The sequence below is a fragment of the Thalassophryne amazonica genome, chromosome 4 (genome assembly GCF_902500255.1).
Source record: "Thalassophryne amazonica chromosome 4, fThaAma1.1, whole genome shotgun sequence".
Taxonomy (NCBI): Eukaryota; Metazoa; Chordata; class Actinopteri; order Batrachoidiformes; family Batrachoididae; genus Thalassophryne; species Thalassophryne amazonica.
The window spans coordinates 103137453-103154656 of NC_047106.1; the positions used below are offsets into that span (position 1 = coordinate 103137453).

The window sequence follows — 17204 nt, forward strand, 5'->3', positions numbered from 1 at the left end:
TATGTAAATTGCGGTCAGATGGTCGTCAGATTATACATGGACCGCTGTCAGACAGGTGTCCCATCTCGACGGTGCCTGGAGAGTTTTGAACATGTGCATTACACTCTGGGCCACCGGCCGATTTTGACCAACTGTGTTGACTTCCGCAGATGGCTGTCTGAACGTTTTGGAACTGAAATCCGACACATTTCGCATGGTGCCAATTCATAATTCCGACGCCACTCTGCATGATTCCGGCTATGTGTGACGGGGTATTAGTGAATGTTGGAGTGATGATGATTTAGTTGTGTGGTTATCAGTAATATTGACTGTTACACACAGAAATTTACTAAATTGTAGAAATAACCATTATTTTTCATTCTTTAACATGTTACCTTGTAAAAGTCGAATAATAGTCAGGTCTCCAAACAACTCAATGAAAAGGATTCTGTGTGAAAGGAGCCGAAGCAGACACTTCTCCATTCTGTCTCTCTCAACATGTGTGTGGTTTTGAAATTATATGTACCTTGAAATAAGCTTGTTTGTCAGTTTGTGTCTTTTACAAAGTGCAGGTGTGATGGCGCCCAAGGCTATAGTTGCATTTATTGTACATTGCATGAAGTGTTTTGCTAAAACACTGAATGTTGCCCTGTGCCCTTACAGCCTGCGGCAGTTTTATACCTTCATTGGAACTGAGAACAGTGTTTGCAAGATTTAATGGCACTGTGCTAACCTGCTGATGTCATTTACTGTACAGTATCCATTAATTGCAGGAGCTCACACAGTATGCTCCATAATAAGCACAAAATGAGTGTGAGCAAATTAATTTGGATGGCCCAAGTTGTATTACAAACAGAGCAGTGGTTGGCTGATGTCTAGAGTAGGTTTATGGTGTTGTAAATTTGATCTGTGTTAATGTGGGAATGTAGAGGGAAAAGTAGAGGCTGGAACATTTTTAATGTGATGAACAGCTGAGCTCGTCAAAAGGCCCCTCACCCCAGCCTACATTGTTGTGTTTGGTTGAATCCAGTCTTCGTCACAATCCAACATGCCAGAACGTGTGGTCTCCTTGGTGATCACTGATCATCACAGCAAGATCCCTAACCACCTGCAGTGGGGATTTTCTCTCCATACTACACTTTGTTGGGAAAGCTCACTTGGCTCCAAGTTATAAAAAGAGGGAGAAAACTTCAGAGGCAGATACATATGAAGGTGCCCTTTGGTTTTCCAATCTATTTTAGTCAACTGTGTATGAACTCCAGTGGCAGCCTGTATATCAATCAATGTACAAGAGTTGTCCTAAAACACTACAAATGCTGTTGCCCCTTATTTATCTGTACATGTCAGAGAACATCACCCAAGTTGACAGAGGTTTTAGTATACAGACAGTTGATGAAGGGTATCAAATTGTCAGTATGGGGCCTTGCCTTACACCTGATGCAAAGTGGCACACAGTGCAGTGCAAATGTTATTTGTCATTTTGAGCAAGGGCTGGCACAGTACAGGTTTTCCTTTCAACTGATCACCTCAGCAGGTGGTTTCATTGATGAGCTCCTGTCCTCAACATAAAGTCCTGATCATCTGCGAAAGCGCCTGTTGAGGTGATCAGTAGCAAGGAAAACCTTCACCAACTGGGCCCTTCATGACACAGTATTGCCCACTCCAAATCTAAATACTGATTAGAATTGCCCTCATGCCTACGCTCATGGGTGTGTTGATGTAAAAATGAGGTGAAGTCAGGTGCATTGCTGGTACATTGGTTTTATCTTACAACAGAATGTGATTTTGCCGTAGGCCAGCAAAATTCTGTTTTAAAGTCCAGTGTATTGTATTTGTACTATTATAAGGTGCAAAACTCAATCGTGCATTCCATGAGTGGGTTCATGGTGCACATACCTCCTGCTTGTGTATACAATGAATCTGAGTTGAAAACAACCATAAAATAGAATAAAAGTACAAATAAACACCGTTGTGTGAATACAAACTTGATTGTACTGCATCACTGCTTCACCTCAGGGAGCTTTTGCTGTTGTTTTCCACTGTTGGACAAAATCAGGTTGCTGCATGTCTATTATGGACTATTCCTCAGACCGTCATTCCTTCCCATTTAATTACAAAATGTTTTGAAGCATCATAGTAACTTCTTGATCCATATTTATCAGTCTTGAACAAATTTGGTACACAGTAGTCACGGCCAACATCAGCACCAGATTTAGAATTGGGAACCAATTTTCGAACTACTCAAAAATTTCATCACGATTCTTGAAATTGTTGATAGTACATGGTAACTTCAGGTTATTCACAGTCTTAAGGGCTTCAGTCATGTTTGAACTTCTTTAAACAGGGTTTTCGTTGTGGCTACAGCTTGAAACTTGTTTGATTGTGCTCTGTCGGGGTAAAAATCTGAAGCTGAAGCAGTGTTTGTTGCGATTTTTGTTCAAAGTTGAACAACTTAATCATGGTTGACTGAGGGCAGAGCTCCTTTCCTTAATTTTCAGGCAGATTACCAGGTCTGCATTTTTAAGCCAGATTTTAAACCATTTCATCCCCTTTTTACACTTTTTTGGGGATCATGAACTCTCGTAGTAGAATGAAACCCTGTAGAATAGAGGTTTACTCAACAGAAAAAAACCTTTTAATTGACTCTGCTTTCTCAGTAGCAGAGCACTTTTCTCCTGGCACACTTTGGACCTTAAAGGGAATGACAGATGACATTGGTTTATTTCATGTTATATTCAAAATATCCCACTGTTCTGGTAAGAAAATGGTAATCACTGGGATTGCAGCAGCAGGGGTATTACATTGCTCTCTCTGCTGGCTTCACACCCTAGAAGTCAACCATTGACTGCATCCTAGGTCTGCAAGTACTCATTAAACACAAGCATGAATATCAGCAGTATGTCTTCAGTGCCTACACTGAAGTTCATAAAGTAATTTAAGTTGGCTGTCTTTGACATCCTAACAATCATGACATCCCTAACAAGAGCAATCAGACATTTCTGACGTCCGCCAATCCGGATCCGGATCAACTCCAAAATTCAGTGGAGTCTTCCATACCCTAATATCTATCTGTGGTGCAAATTTGGTGAGAATCCATGAAATAGTTTTGACGTAATCCTGCTAACAGCAATCCTTGAACCTTGGTCCAGAATCCAGATCCAGATCCTGTTCACTTTCAAAATTTAATGGAGTCTTCCATGACCTAATATCTATCTGTGGTGAGAATTTTGTCAAAATCTCTTTAGTAGTTTTGACGTAATCTTGCTAACATACAGACAAATAAATAAATAAACACCAATAATTTTATTACACCCTTGGCGGATGTAAAAAGTTGCTAGACATTATGGCTGGCCTATACACAGGTGCTGTGAGTATTGTGAAAAGTAGTGGCAGAGTATCTATGAGTTTTTTCCATTGGCATTTGTGGCTCCTACTCTAACGGTTGCATGGTGTAGGTCAGTGGTGTCCAAATTATTCCAGAAAGAGCCAAGAGGGTGCAGGTTTTCTTTGCAGCCACTGACTCCAACACTGAGGAACTCATCCTATCTGCACAAAGTTGTCCTTTCTGGAATACTGGTGTAGGTGTTGGATTTGTCAGTAAGACATTTTTTATTAACCTTGACTTTCCAGATGATGCTATGATCTTTGCAGAATGAATGGATGCTCTTTAGCAGCACTTGAGCAGCTGAGTGAGGGGTTGAAGTGTCTGGGTTTGAGATTGAGACTGATGGCATGAGATATCCAGGATTTCACCTCACACCTGTTCGATGTACTATTGTACCTTTTGGTCTGGAAATTATACCCCTATTCTTGTGTCTTCACATGTATTTAAGACTTCATGCCAGGTGAGTGTGAAAAAGTCTTTCACGAACAACGATTGCAGGATAAATAAGCAGAAACAATGCCACTGTTTAAGCCAAGAACATTGGTTGGTGAGATCCTAAATGACAAAATTACTGCACATTGTCCTTTTCCTTTTGTATAATAATCCAAACTAATTATCATTCTGGAAAATGAACTGTTGTCATAATACCAACAAAGTGCATGGTGATTGGAAATGCCTGCATTATCAGTATTGCCAAATGTCATGAAACAAAAGGCAACATGATAGAGCGGTCTCCCTGTATTGTACAGATAATGGTCCGATTGTGTGAGCTTTCAGCGGCCTGTGAGTACGGTGGTGTCGAGAGGATACAAATGTAGAGAAAAGGAGGATTGGTGCTGCATTCATTTACTTCAGCCAGCTCTCAGAACCCCTGCAGCTCTGGCACTCCGAATATGCCTGTGGAGAATGGGCAAAGTGCCACAGACACTCAGATGTAAAAATATAGATGGAGTGGACTGGGCTTTAAGTGGATCCTCATGGCAAAGCCCAATGGGACCAACAGTACACCCCCCCCCCCCCCCCTTCTGTCTCTGCTGTATAGTCTGCCCTGAACTTGGGCCTTTGTGAGTGTCACAGTGTTTTAGCTGTTAAGCCTTTCCTCAAACAAACAGTAACATAATGATACTTCAAACCCTCAGGCACTGCAGGGTTCCTTAAATAAGCCGGACATCCAAAGCGTCTTCACGTCTCTCTGCCTCCTGCTTCACCATGAATATTAAACAGGGGTGAAGGGTTGAGGAATGCTTTAGAACCCAGAAAAAAAATATGTCTGTTTGAAAAGCGGGCTGTATTGTCCCTCAAGAATCCCAGATTTACCCCAGCTGCTCTGTAAAGTCAACTCAATACAGACCCAATGAATTCTGGTCATTATGGGACAGTGATTAAAATGTTCTGCTCAGTGACTGTCAATATGCAAACCGTTTGGAGCTCTTACACCAAGACCTTGCACTGCATGCAAGTCAACACCCATGTTGTACGGTTAAACAATACTGACAGAGGAAGCAGGTTTACAGTACGGCATGTCAAGATGTCTGCAAACTGCTCCTCCAGTAAGGGTATCGATTACATGTTTGCAGGTGATGATCCTGGTCTTAAAGAATGAGATGTGTTATTAAAACCTTAAGCCATCAAGGCAGATATCATTGGTGCACTGTGCTGTTGTCTGTGGCTGCACTGACTGGTGTGATTGTCAGTTGATAGGATGATGGGACCTGTATTTGGGTGCAGGCTGCCTGTCGGACTCTCTGACAACAAAGCACCCCCTCTGGCCTGTAATCACAGCCCTGGGGAATGACAGACATGACATTCACCTGGACAAGCACATGTTCATCTGTGATCGTATGTCACGTGTAGGCATGTGTACACAGAAGAAAAGTCACCGAAAACCTTTCCTGAAGCATTCACCCCAGTACTGTGAACCTGAAGGTCTACAAAAGCACTTCCTGAACTGCAGTGCCTCAGGTGTACCCTCGGGGTCCTGCAGTTGTGTTGGACAAGGAAAGCTTTTTTTTGTTTTTTGTTTTTGGCTCATAGGGTGACTGACAGCGATTAAGATGTCAAATGGAATTCGAGTTGGAGTATCACAAAATGCTGAGCAAGATAGTACTTGGGTTGGTGTCTGTCTCGGTCAGCACAGTGAGAAGCTGAAGATTGGGCTGTTCAGCACAGAGAGTACTTGTACTCACAAATGGTGAGTACTACAAAGTGTGCCAGTACTTTTCTTCATGGCGGGCCATCGATAAGTCGGTGCTCATTGAGCGCAATCAGGAAGCATTTTATGTTCCATCTGTGCCACTTTGTGTTTTCTCTGTGGCAGTCGTGCATCCCCAAGTGTGAAGCTGATTTGAAAGGGTCAGCAGATGAGAAGCTTTTCACATTCAATACAGGTTTACTTGCATTGGCTTATGTTTAAATATGTTAAAGTGGAAAAAATATTTAAAGACTACGCGAATGCACATGTAACCTCTGAATTAAAGGCATTGCGAGAATGATACATTCCTTGCATACACACATTATATAAATAATGTAAAAATAATAATAATAAATGAATAAAGTTGATTTGATCTTATCTTATTATACTGTGCTGCAAGAGTGTGATAGCTATCTCAACAGTGGCAGCAGTAAGACCAGTAACCCAAACATTATTAATCTAGCTCTGTTGGGTGACAATATCTAAGAAACATTTATTTATTTATTTATTTTTTAATGAACCAAAGTGTTAGTCAAGGAGGGGTTACCCAACACAATCATACAAAGTATAATATGTACTTGCTACATAATTAGTCATGATTCTTAAAACTCTATGATGAACAGAATCTAAAGCAAAGAATGACTGAGCCAAGGCAACGGGATCAGTAGCATCACTATAATTAAGTGCCGATTTAAAAAAGAGTTGAAGAAACAGAACTGAGATATAAGAATTGTGTCTAAAACAAAAACCAAGACAACTTAATTTTCTTTACCGATTCCCTTACATGAGCATTAAATGAGAGGCCATTATTCAAATGATTCAAAGGATTCAAAAGAATTTTATTGTCATATGCACAAAGGAACATGTTCCCGGCACAATGAAATGTGTTTACTGCATTTAACCCACCCTAATTGCCAGTTAGGAGCAGAAGTCGCCTTTAGGCGCCCAGGGACCAGCTCCAGATGTATATCCTGCCATAGGTCAACAGCAGGACTGAGCAAACCATGACCAGCCTCATGACGACAGACGACACACACATAACACACAACACACATAAGCCGGCCCGGTACATGAACACATATAAAAAGCACACACAAGGTAAAACTTGGGAAAGAAAAACCTTCATTGCTGCTGCATTGAATCATGCAGCAGCAATGCAGGGAAAAAAACCCATCAGCACAATGAACAATGATCACACACAACAACAGGACGAGAGACGACGACCAAGATTTGTAAGAGTCCAGTTATCAGACAGAACACTCCGGAGGCCGCCTTTAGGCGCCATCAATGGCCTTGTTCGTCCATTCTGGAGGGAGGAGGGGCCCAGCCCTGAACAGTCCACTGTCCACAGTCAACGTCAGAGCTGGAGAAGCTGAGGGCGGGGGGAGACGAGGGAGTAAGTTTGTTTGTTTGTGTTTCATACTAACACACAATAATACATTTTTGTAAAGGTAGACATGTAATTTCCTAGAAAAAAACATCATGTTTCTAAAGCAAGGTAAAACTGTCACAAGCATAACGCTGAGATTAAGTCCTTGATTTATTTGTGTCAAAACCTTAGCTATATCTCCTACTCTGCTTCAATAGAATAACTATATTACTTGTTCAATAATACCAGGAACTAATAGACAGAATGTCTTTGTTTCAGGCTTCTGCAGACTAAAGAAGATACCTCCAACTGTTGTCGCAAGCGTTATGCACATTATAGTATATATGCACTGATAATTTCTAGCAATGACTGAACTGAGACCAATAGAAATATTAAAACTCTGATATATATAACCATACCTAAAATAACATTTCACAAAAAAAGACCACTTTTAAATTTTGATTTTCTGTTCTAAACATACCTTATACATAAGCACTGAGCCATAATGTTGATGTGTCATGACCTTGACCTTGAACCAAATTTACTCAAAATCAAAGCACTTTGACCTTAGCTGTCCCGCAGTCTTTCCACCAAATTTGGTCCGAAATCATATGAAAAGTCTTACTTTCTTATTATTATACATTTTTCTCACACACAGATGGACGAACAGTCAAGACCAAAACCAACAGCCCTGCATGCATTAGTGCACGTGGGAGCAAAAATGACCCTATTATCAGGGCAGCTGTATTGAAACAGTTTGATGATTGATGACAGAAGGGAACATAATAGAGGTTTAATCAGGTTAGACTCAGATGGGCTGTGCTGGTCCAAATTACACATTTTGACCAAATTTATTAGGTATATGTAAGTGCAATCACTAACAGGTTTGAACACAATCCTCTCCATGGTCTACAACTGTGATCTGGACAGATATACTACTGTTTCCCCACTCACATCCTCTTCTGTTCCTCAGATACGTGGAGGGAAGCTGATGATCACAAACGCACGGAAAAGTGATGCTGGGAAGTATGTGTGTGTCGGCACCAACATGGTTGGAGAGCGGGAAAGTGAAATAGCTGAACTAACTGTACTCGGTAATTAACTCTTCTGTACCTGATTTACACGTCACTCTCTCTCTGCATTTCACCCCAAACAAACGCTTGCACACATCCACATTGTTCTCCTGCTGTGAGGCAGGATCCAGATGTGAATGTGTGATTGTCTATCTCCCAGAAAACTAAATGGTGTTACTGACCTTTATCGAATAGAGTGCGAGCTGACCCCTGATGTCACACATAACGGTGAAGCCCACACTGCTGTCTCCTCTGAGCAGCTGCACCCTATTTCACCATGAGTGACCTCTGACCTCTCCTGTGTTCCAAGCAGACAGCAAATAGGAGATTGTATCACCTTGTTTTTCCACAGAGTTCACCTCTTCTCTACATAGACTTTCTAGCAATCTTCACAAGAAACAACAACAAAGCCGACATCATCAAAATAAATGAAACATAGCTCCTCATATTGAAATGAGGCATAGGCACGCTCTTCCATTTTGTTTGTATCTGTCCGAGTGACCATCATAAACTACTTTTAACACTCCTGAAGCAATTTTAAATTTTGGGACCAAGCCTATCAGTAAACGATAGCAGAGCGACTACAAGTTGCCAAATTGACATGGATTGCTTGTGAAACCTAATGTTGTGACTTTTCATCAGTGGGCATGACAACTAGGTCATGGGCTAGGTACGGTCCATATCTGGACTGGACTGCCGTCACACCCAGGGGGAATCATAGACTCTCATCCAGCTCACACTACAAAATCTGTTGATGGTCACCGGCAGCAGTGGGCCTCAGGGACCATTGGTGCCAGTGATTGGCCTGCTTGTTGGCACAAAAAGGAAAGCTCTTAAAAGTTCTGGATACATATTGGAGAAATCACTATCCAAGTTCAGTATATCATATGCTTTACACAATACACACTGTAGCATTGGAAATTTTGCTCTTTAATTTATGTTGTTCCCTTAATGTATTGTCCAGTCCTTTTGTAGTTTCTTCTATATGTAGTGTCCTTTGCCATAACTTGTCTACATCCATCCATTTTTTATACCTACTTACTCCAATTAAGGGTCATGGGGGCGCTGGATCCTATGCCAGCAGTCATAGGGCACAAGGTGAGGTACACCCTGGACAGAGCGGCAATTTATCACAGGGCAACTTGTCTATAGTATATTAGAATTTGACTTGGATAAACAGCATTAAAGCCTAAATATAAATCATCAAATATAATGCATCCTCAACGTCCTTCTCCAGATATACAGATATACTCTGCTTCTCTCATTTTGCATGTGCCCAAACTATCACAATGTTATGTCTCTCATATTTGTTCATTGATTGTCATATCTATCCTTGTCACTACTAAAGAAAATTACAGCATGTCATCTCTATCACCTCAAACACTGCATTTTTGTGAAAATCACCACTTCTCTACAAATTAAACTCATCCACCATCTTCCCCTCTATTCCTTACAATTGCACCATTCTATAGCTTTCTCTCTCATTTATGCACATATATTCTCTCGTGCTCTTGCTGACTTTCATTCCCCTCCTCTCCAGAGTGTATCTGCACCTCTCCAGGCTCATCTCAACCTGCTCCCAGGTCACAATGTCATCTGTAAATATTATAGTCCATGGAGACTGCTGTCAAACTGTCTATCCTGTACAACACTCACATACAGTACTTCTCTGACACTCCTGATTCCCTCATGCAGTATCACAACATCTCTTTCTGCACCCTGTCATAAGCATTCTTTAAATCCAAAAACAAACAGTTCAACTTATTCTGGCTTTCTCTACACTTCTATGTAAACACTCTTAAAGCAAACATTGTGTCTGTGATGCTGTTTCTTGGCATGAGAGCATATTACTGCTCACAGAGCTTGACTTCTCTTCTCATTCTAGCTTCCATGTTCATTTCCTAACATCATGATGTGACTGATCAACTTCATAGTTTCTAATTACTACAGCTCTGCACATTACCCTTATTAAGCAGTACTACTTTCCAAATTTTGTTGAACACTCTGCTGTTTCTCCTAAATGTCTGCATGCTTCCAGTGTTATGTCATCTGGACCACCTACCTTTCTACGCCTCCTCCTTCATTTCATTCTTACTAATTAATCCCATTTGCTGACTCACTGTCTCCACATCATCCAGTATCTGTTTCTTCATTTACTAGCTCCTCAAAGTACTTCCTCCACCTTCTGAACACACTCTCCTGACTTCTCAACACTTTTTTCTGCATCCTTTATCACCCTTACACCACATCTCTTCCAGCTCCGTTCCTCTGTCTGGCTAATTAGTCCAAGGCTTTTTCATCTTCCTTAGTGTTCAGCTTCACATACAGCTCACAATCTGCCCTTTCCTTAACCTTTGTTTCCTCACTGTTCACCTTACACTGCACCTCCTAATCCCCATGTCTCCTTCCTTCGTTTCTTTGGATATCCCAATTCCATTTCACCACTTATTGTCTGGATGTTACAATGGCAGTAAGTACCTACCAAGCAGTCTCCCTCACCACTTATACAGTAGTTGTGCCGTTATCCACAATGTTTTCTCTTCCACCCAGTGCCTGACTCACAAGCCACCATCCAATGCTGATATAAGCTTCCTGCATGTGCAGGAACTTTAAATGAATGAATAATATTCATTACTGAAACTGTTCTATGGGATATTTTCTCAATGAGTTTTTCATTTCTAAATACATACAGAACGTCCAAGCTTTGTACGTCGTCCTGGTAGCCAGGTGGTGTTAGTGGATCAAAGTGTGGAGTTCAGGTGTGAAGCCCGAGGTGACCCAGTTCCAACTGTGCGATGGAGGAAAGACGATGGTGACCTGCCGAAAGGAAGGTATGACTCATCAATTTGAAATACCCTATTCACTTGTTTCTGTTGCTTCAGTTTTTGCATTATGTGTTTGTATCCTTGGCTTACCTTTGATATGTGTGTGTACATGTTTCAATCCAGATATGAGATTCGTGAGGATCATACCTTGAAGATCCGTCGTCTGACTTCAGCTGATGTAGGCTCCTATACCTGTGTAGCAGAGAACATGGTGGGCAAGGCAGAGGCATCGGCCACGCTCACTGTCCACGGTATGACCACCGCACATGCAGCTTGCCTCACAGTAACATTTTGCTGGTGGCATATTTCATTTGCATTGGGCCAACTATGAGTTCTGTGTCTCATTGTATCTGTTGTGATGCTAAATTCAATTTGATAAGTTCAATATGTTTAATACAATTTAGGCCAGGCCATATTGCAATAATAGCCTTCAGCCTTACTACTACAAGCTCAACACTTTCAGCTATTCTCTCTCAATTAGCTGATTGATTTTTAATTTTTAAAAAGTAACAGAAAAATCCATACCAGCCATAGTGATGTGCACATGGGAGCAAACCATCAATTGATTTCATTTGCCGTACACAAGTGGCATTTCTCCAGAGGCCCGTCTTCCATCAAGGTTAAAACCTACAGCATTATTTGTGAGCCTATGGAATATCTGTGTGTCCCCTGTGGCGCTCGCCACTGGACGTCTTATTAACACACTTAGAATATAAAGCAGCCAGTCACAGAGTGTGAACATCCAGAAAGAAACCATTCAGTACAACTGGGGGCTGGGATCCCCCAAAACCTCTGGAGAATCAGAGAAACACAGGAGCCATTTAATGACAAACTAATGGGAATTTCAGGAGAAGGGTGAGAGAAGAGGGAAGGCAAAGAGGAGTATATTTGGTACGCTGGAGATGGGGATTGGGTCAAAGGATAGTATGTTGGTCTTGGTGGTGGCTCATCACTGATGCAGAATGACTTGTGAATTGGGACTGCGGGTGAATGTGGTGAAAAGTCTGGTGTGGTAAAGAGGTTTCTGTGGTGGGGTCAGTCATATTAATGTCACTTCCAGCAGTTGGCACAGCAGAGATATAAAGACGAGGCAAGGCAATTAAACCCCCACCCATAAAATACATATTTCATCTTCACATGGCTACACTTTACAATAGTTTCTTGATTTTCTCCACAATGTTTAGAATAGTTTGAAAAGCAAGTTTAAACTCACCTGCCAATACACACTCATCAGTATATATCTCTCTGCTTCTTTTATTTATTTATTTTTTGGTTCTTACCCATCCTAGTGAAAGCTCAGTTAATGAAAAAGGACTGCATTGATCAAGACATTCAATAAGCAGCCAGCTGGGCTTATAATCAAAATGATAAATGCTAAACAGCTCATGTGTCTTCTTCAGTGGATGTGATGTTCTTAAACATCAAGCCCCTTTTTGTTTTTACATCATTTATTTCAAATGGATAGAAACAGAAGTTTGCTTTTGGAGAATGTAAGAGTCAAATGATTCACATAATGGGTTATAAATAATAATCTGACTGCAGATCTCTCATGGTTACATCAGACTGATGGCTGAACCTTTATTATGGCAAGCTTTTTAAATTCCTGTAACCTTTTCCATTTTGTCCCAATCTCCCTGAGCATGATCCAGACTAGGAACTGAGAAGGCCAGGGAAGCTGTGGGCACTGAGTAGTCCACCTAATTAAAGACAAGCAGGCCACAGTCCCACGCCCGGAAATAACATGCTTCTAATTACAGACACTGACCTAGGAAAGGAAAGAAAATCCTGGTAATTCTAGGTCTGAATAGGCCAAAGTTGCAGAAAGGATGTATAGGTAGGAAGATGTTGTTGAAGTAGGAAAGACAAATAAAGCAGATGCAGGGGTTCAGACAGCAGTGTTGTCAGCCTGTATTGCTGAGGTATAGAATGAAATTTCGTCAAGCAGTGGCTCACCATCATTTCAGTGTGAACTCCAGACAGAACAATTGCACAATATAATAAATGTCTTTTTAAATATAATGAATGTTCTTTGAAGTCACATTTTAACAAATCTCTAATAATGAAAGCTTAAACCAAGTGAATTAAATTTGATGTGAAACTTTTTAAATGTTTAAATATCAAAATAATTTCCTGCAATGCATTCTTGCAGTTTGCATATCATTGTCATGCAATATGTGATGGTATTGGTTGGATAGCAAAGCTACACATGTTGCAGGTTTTGACCATTCAAAGAAAATCCCCTGTAGAAGGTAGCTATGTTATTATAAGTATTTTTCAGGACAAAGCGTTTTTTTTTTTTATTTATTTTTTTTTTATTTTTTTTGGGGGGGGGGGGGGGGTATTTAGTTTATTTTATTTTGTTGCACAGAATGGAGTAGATCAGTTTGGATGTTGTGCAGTAGCACCTTGGGCTATTTTTCTTTCAATGGGCTCTGCTCTTGTTACTGGTGCTATCACTGAAATATTGTCTTCCACATGTATTTGTAACGCTATTACACTCCTTTGGATGTATGAAGATGTCAAGATGAATGGGCAAAGTGATAATCTATGCCACATGAAAATGTACAGGTGAAGAAATTGACACAAGAGTGTGCTTACAGATGTGCGTATTTGTTAATGTATACCATGTAACATTTCAGAATTCGGCAATGCCATATTGATCAGGGCCTGATGAGGTCACATAGTGTTTGCAGTGTTTTGGTATTAGTGAACCTATATCACAGGAATACTGGTAATCCCTGAATACATTTTGTTCCTTAATATTCTAAGCCCGTTAAATTTGCAGTTTGCAGTGGTTTGTGTAGAAATGCCATGAATACAATGGTAGTTCCTAGGGCAGTATTGCTAATAAGCCAAGTAGAGGGTTTGGAAAAAGGTCAGGAGTGAGTGAAAGAGAAAGCTTTTTTTGTCGGTGAGGAGTTCCTCGCACACAGCTAACATTTTATCTTTGTCTGTAGCTCTACTTTTAAGTCACAATTAGTCTTAATGTTCTGTATTAATATCAATTAAATAATCACTGCATGTATTCACACACAGCATTGTGATATCCACAGCTACATTCATCCAAGTCTGGATACCCACAGAGGGCATTTTATTGGAAAATCACCTGTCCGTCAAACGTTTCTCTGGTGCCAGAGCTCTAGTAGCTGATCCACCAATTCACCCCACCAAATCTTAGTGAGACTACAAAGTGGGTGAAAGAGCTGTGGGTGGGCATATCTGCTGAGAACTGTCAAATTTGAGCTATACTCTTTTAAGCAGGTGGAGATGCAGTTCTCTTGGAACTACAAACAATTTTCCCTCCATATGGGAGACAAGTATCACCTTCACAGTCTGGATCAAGGGACTTGTCCCTCTCTGGAATGGAAAGGGTGATAGCAACAACTACAGGGGAATTACACTGCTCTCTGTGCCATGCCATGAATTTACAAGGGTGGGTCCCAACAGGATTCAGTCTGGCTAAGCAACTATAGAGCAGTCTGGTTTCATGGTCACAAAAGTCTACTAGTGACTGAATTCCAGCTCTGTGAGTCCTCATTGAATGCAAGCATGAATATCAGTAGTGCTTCTTTGTAACCCATACTGATTTTAGGTAAGATTCTGATTGAGTTGATCGGGCTCCTTTTTGGGTCATCCTGGGAATTTGCAGGATCCCAGTAAGTTGCTGGACATGATAGCTGACCTATACACAGGAACTGTGAGTACTGTGCAGAGCAGGAGGAGGATCTATGACTTCTTCTGAATGAATTCTCACACTCATCAGATGCGTGCTTTATATGGTTAGGAAAGGTTAATTGAACTTGAGTTTGGAGATGGTGTTGTGATCTTTATGGAACCAATGGATGTGCTGGTTGCACCACAGAAGCATTAGAGCTGGAGATGCTTGTTTGCAATTGTGATAGATGAGTGTTTCCCAGTCATACTGCACATTTTCCATTTGTCACTGAACTAATCAGAGCAGATCGGTTCAGTCAGATGTGCTTCATTGCTCAGTCAGCTGGTGATTAGCTGAACAACCCTCACTGATATGATATACTCTGATTTGTTCAGGGTTAAATGTAAATTATGCAGTACATTGGACCCAGAGGAGCTGCATTACGAAGCACTGTCCAAGATCAAGAATAACATATGCACTTTCAATAACTTCCTGGACTTAGCCGTCAGAAATCTGTGGTGAAATTGTAGAATTTGTTGAATTTGGACCAAGATTCACTTGTATCTGAAAGATGACTTGCAAAACCTTATGGAGTTTTGAAATCGCTGGACAGAGGTATCTGGCAGATAGAAATAGGCAGGTCCCAGTCTTCCAGGTCCTGTTACTTGCAGTCTCACTTCAAGGTTCTGAGACTTGGCTGCTCACCAGTGACCTAAAGTGAAATCTGGACTCAGGCATTCTACTTTCATTGTGAGAGAATGGCAGCTACAGTATGGCACTATGACCACCTGGCTTGCTTTTCTAAGTACGATCAAAGACCAAAGTGCCTCAGTCCTGGGGACCATGCAACTGGAGCAGACCAAGAGGATACCAATGCATCGCCTGGCTGAAACAGACAGATAGCTGCTTTGGCGAGATAGGGATCAGCCATTTGTCTGTGTAGTTATTTGACAACCAGGGCTCGATGTGGTTCTTTACTGTGGTGGATGAGGTGATGTGCAGTACCAGCATATGCTTCGAGATCTTTCCTGACCTGACATGGGAGCTGGCACGTTAAGGTCTGTTTTGTGTCTTGACATTTGTGTTTCTCTGTACAGATCCTCAGGGTAAGGTGTAGACCAGGGGTCACCAACCCTGTTCCTGGAGAGCACCTGCCCTGCATGTTTTCCACGTCCACCTACTCAAGTCACACCTGATTTTTTTTAAAGTGGTGTTTTCCAGCTCTTGATTGGAACACACCTGACAGAGTTAATTGCCTGGGAGTGGAACAGGGAGAGTTAGAAAACATACAGGGCAGGTGCCCTCCAGGAACAGGGTTGGTGACCCCTGGTCTACTAGACAAGTTCACAGTGGCAGAGTATGTATGAAAAAGTCTTTGGTGTCTCTGACCAGCTTATTGATCGACTGCCCTCAGCACTAAAAGCCCACAACAAAGCAACCCAGTCATATTTAAAACTCACATCCCCGTCAAGGTACGCAACTGTGATCACAGCAGCATGGGTCAGGTCGGGTTTCCTCATTAAAGGCTTAGACACACATGAATAGATGTTTGTAAGTGTCGTAGGGGTTAGTGTGTTTGCGCCGGGCCTTTCCCCTGGTCCAACACACACATAACCATGAGCATCTTCTCCTCGGATTGTTTGATGTAAGCCTTATCTGCATTTTAAAGGCCAAGTGATAGGCAATAGGTGGTGGAAGGAGGAGGGATGGCCCGGTTATTAATCTGACTGACAGCATTTATGTTTCCATGGGAGCCGTTGAAGCAGACAGATTAGATAAGGTGAGTGATTGGCTGTGAGAGATTTATGACCAAAGAGTAACAGTTAACATTCACCTTGTGCTTTTATGGACGAGGCTACATTTTCAAGGCAACATTGTAGGGATTGTGGTCTCGCTGTCCCAAACCTCATTAAGTGTGCAAAGACATTCACCTTCACATGACACTTCCAAAGAGCCAGCAAATAAACAAGGAAATAATGCTACTACGCATAAAACATCTGTCTTTTTTGCTCTGTGATGTGTGTATGCGTTGTCATTTCCCAAGACCTAAAACAAAAAGTTGCAGAAGATGGTTTTCAGTCATTTATTTGTGTTTTTAATGTATTCCTGACTACTCATTGTAATTACTCTCTGGTGCATGTGATCCATACGATTTGAGTGCAGGGTAAATAAATGGTAAAAGGACTGCATTTATATAACGCTTTTCCATCTGCACGAGACGCTCAAAACGCTTTATAGTAATGCCCCACATTCACCCCAATGTGAGGCTGTTGCCATGCAAGGTGCCTGCTACACACTGGGAGCAACTAGGGGATTAAGGGCCTTGAAACTAGAAACTAGATGTGTTGTATTTAGTAAATAACATAATTATATATAACATTTTATTTGTCCAAAAATAGACATGTACAATTAAAAGTGAAGTAAAATCAAATTTAAAAATTAATAACACAAAGGTAACAACTTATTTAGTACATAGGTACATTATTGTCTCACATACTTCATCCTTTGACAGTAAAAAAATCATTATTAAACTCAGAGTCCCTAATTTGTACAAGCTCTCTGATTTGTACACCTTGTTGAACATCAACTTCATTTGTTGGCTCCACAAATCTCTTGTGTATTAAAGCTTTGACATGACCCTTACTCATATTTTTTATTTGAAACCGGTCTAAACCATGTATGAGTAAATGACATAAGTATAGCAAATTATAACCTGTTCTTGACAAT

The 17204-nt window shown here is 41.1% G+C and overlaps 1 protein-coding gene across 1 annotated transcript in view; it reads left to right on the top strand.

The window, feature by feature from the left end:
* The window catches only part of robo1 (roundabout, axon guidance receptor, homolog 1 (Drosophila)), a 516486-nt gene that overhangs the window by 380108 nt on the left and 119174 nt on the right, over positions 1-17204 (top strand). The window contains 3 exon segments of the mRNA XM_034168365.1: positions 7898-8018; positions 10690-10828; positions 10946-11073. Of these exon segments, the coding sequence (XP_034024256.1) occupies positions 7898-8018; positions 10690-10828; positions 10946-11073 (388 nt within the window).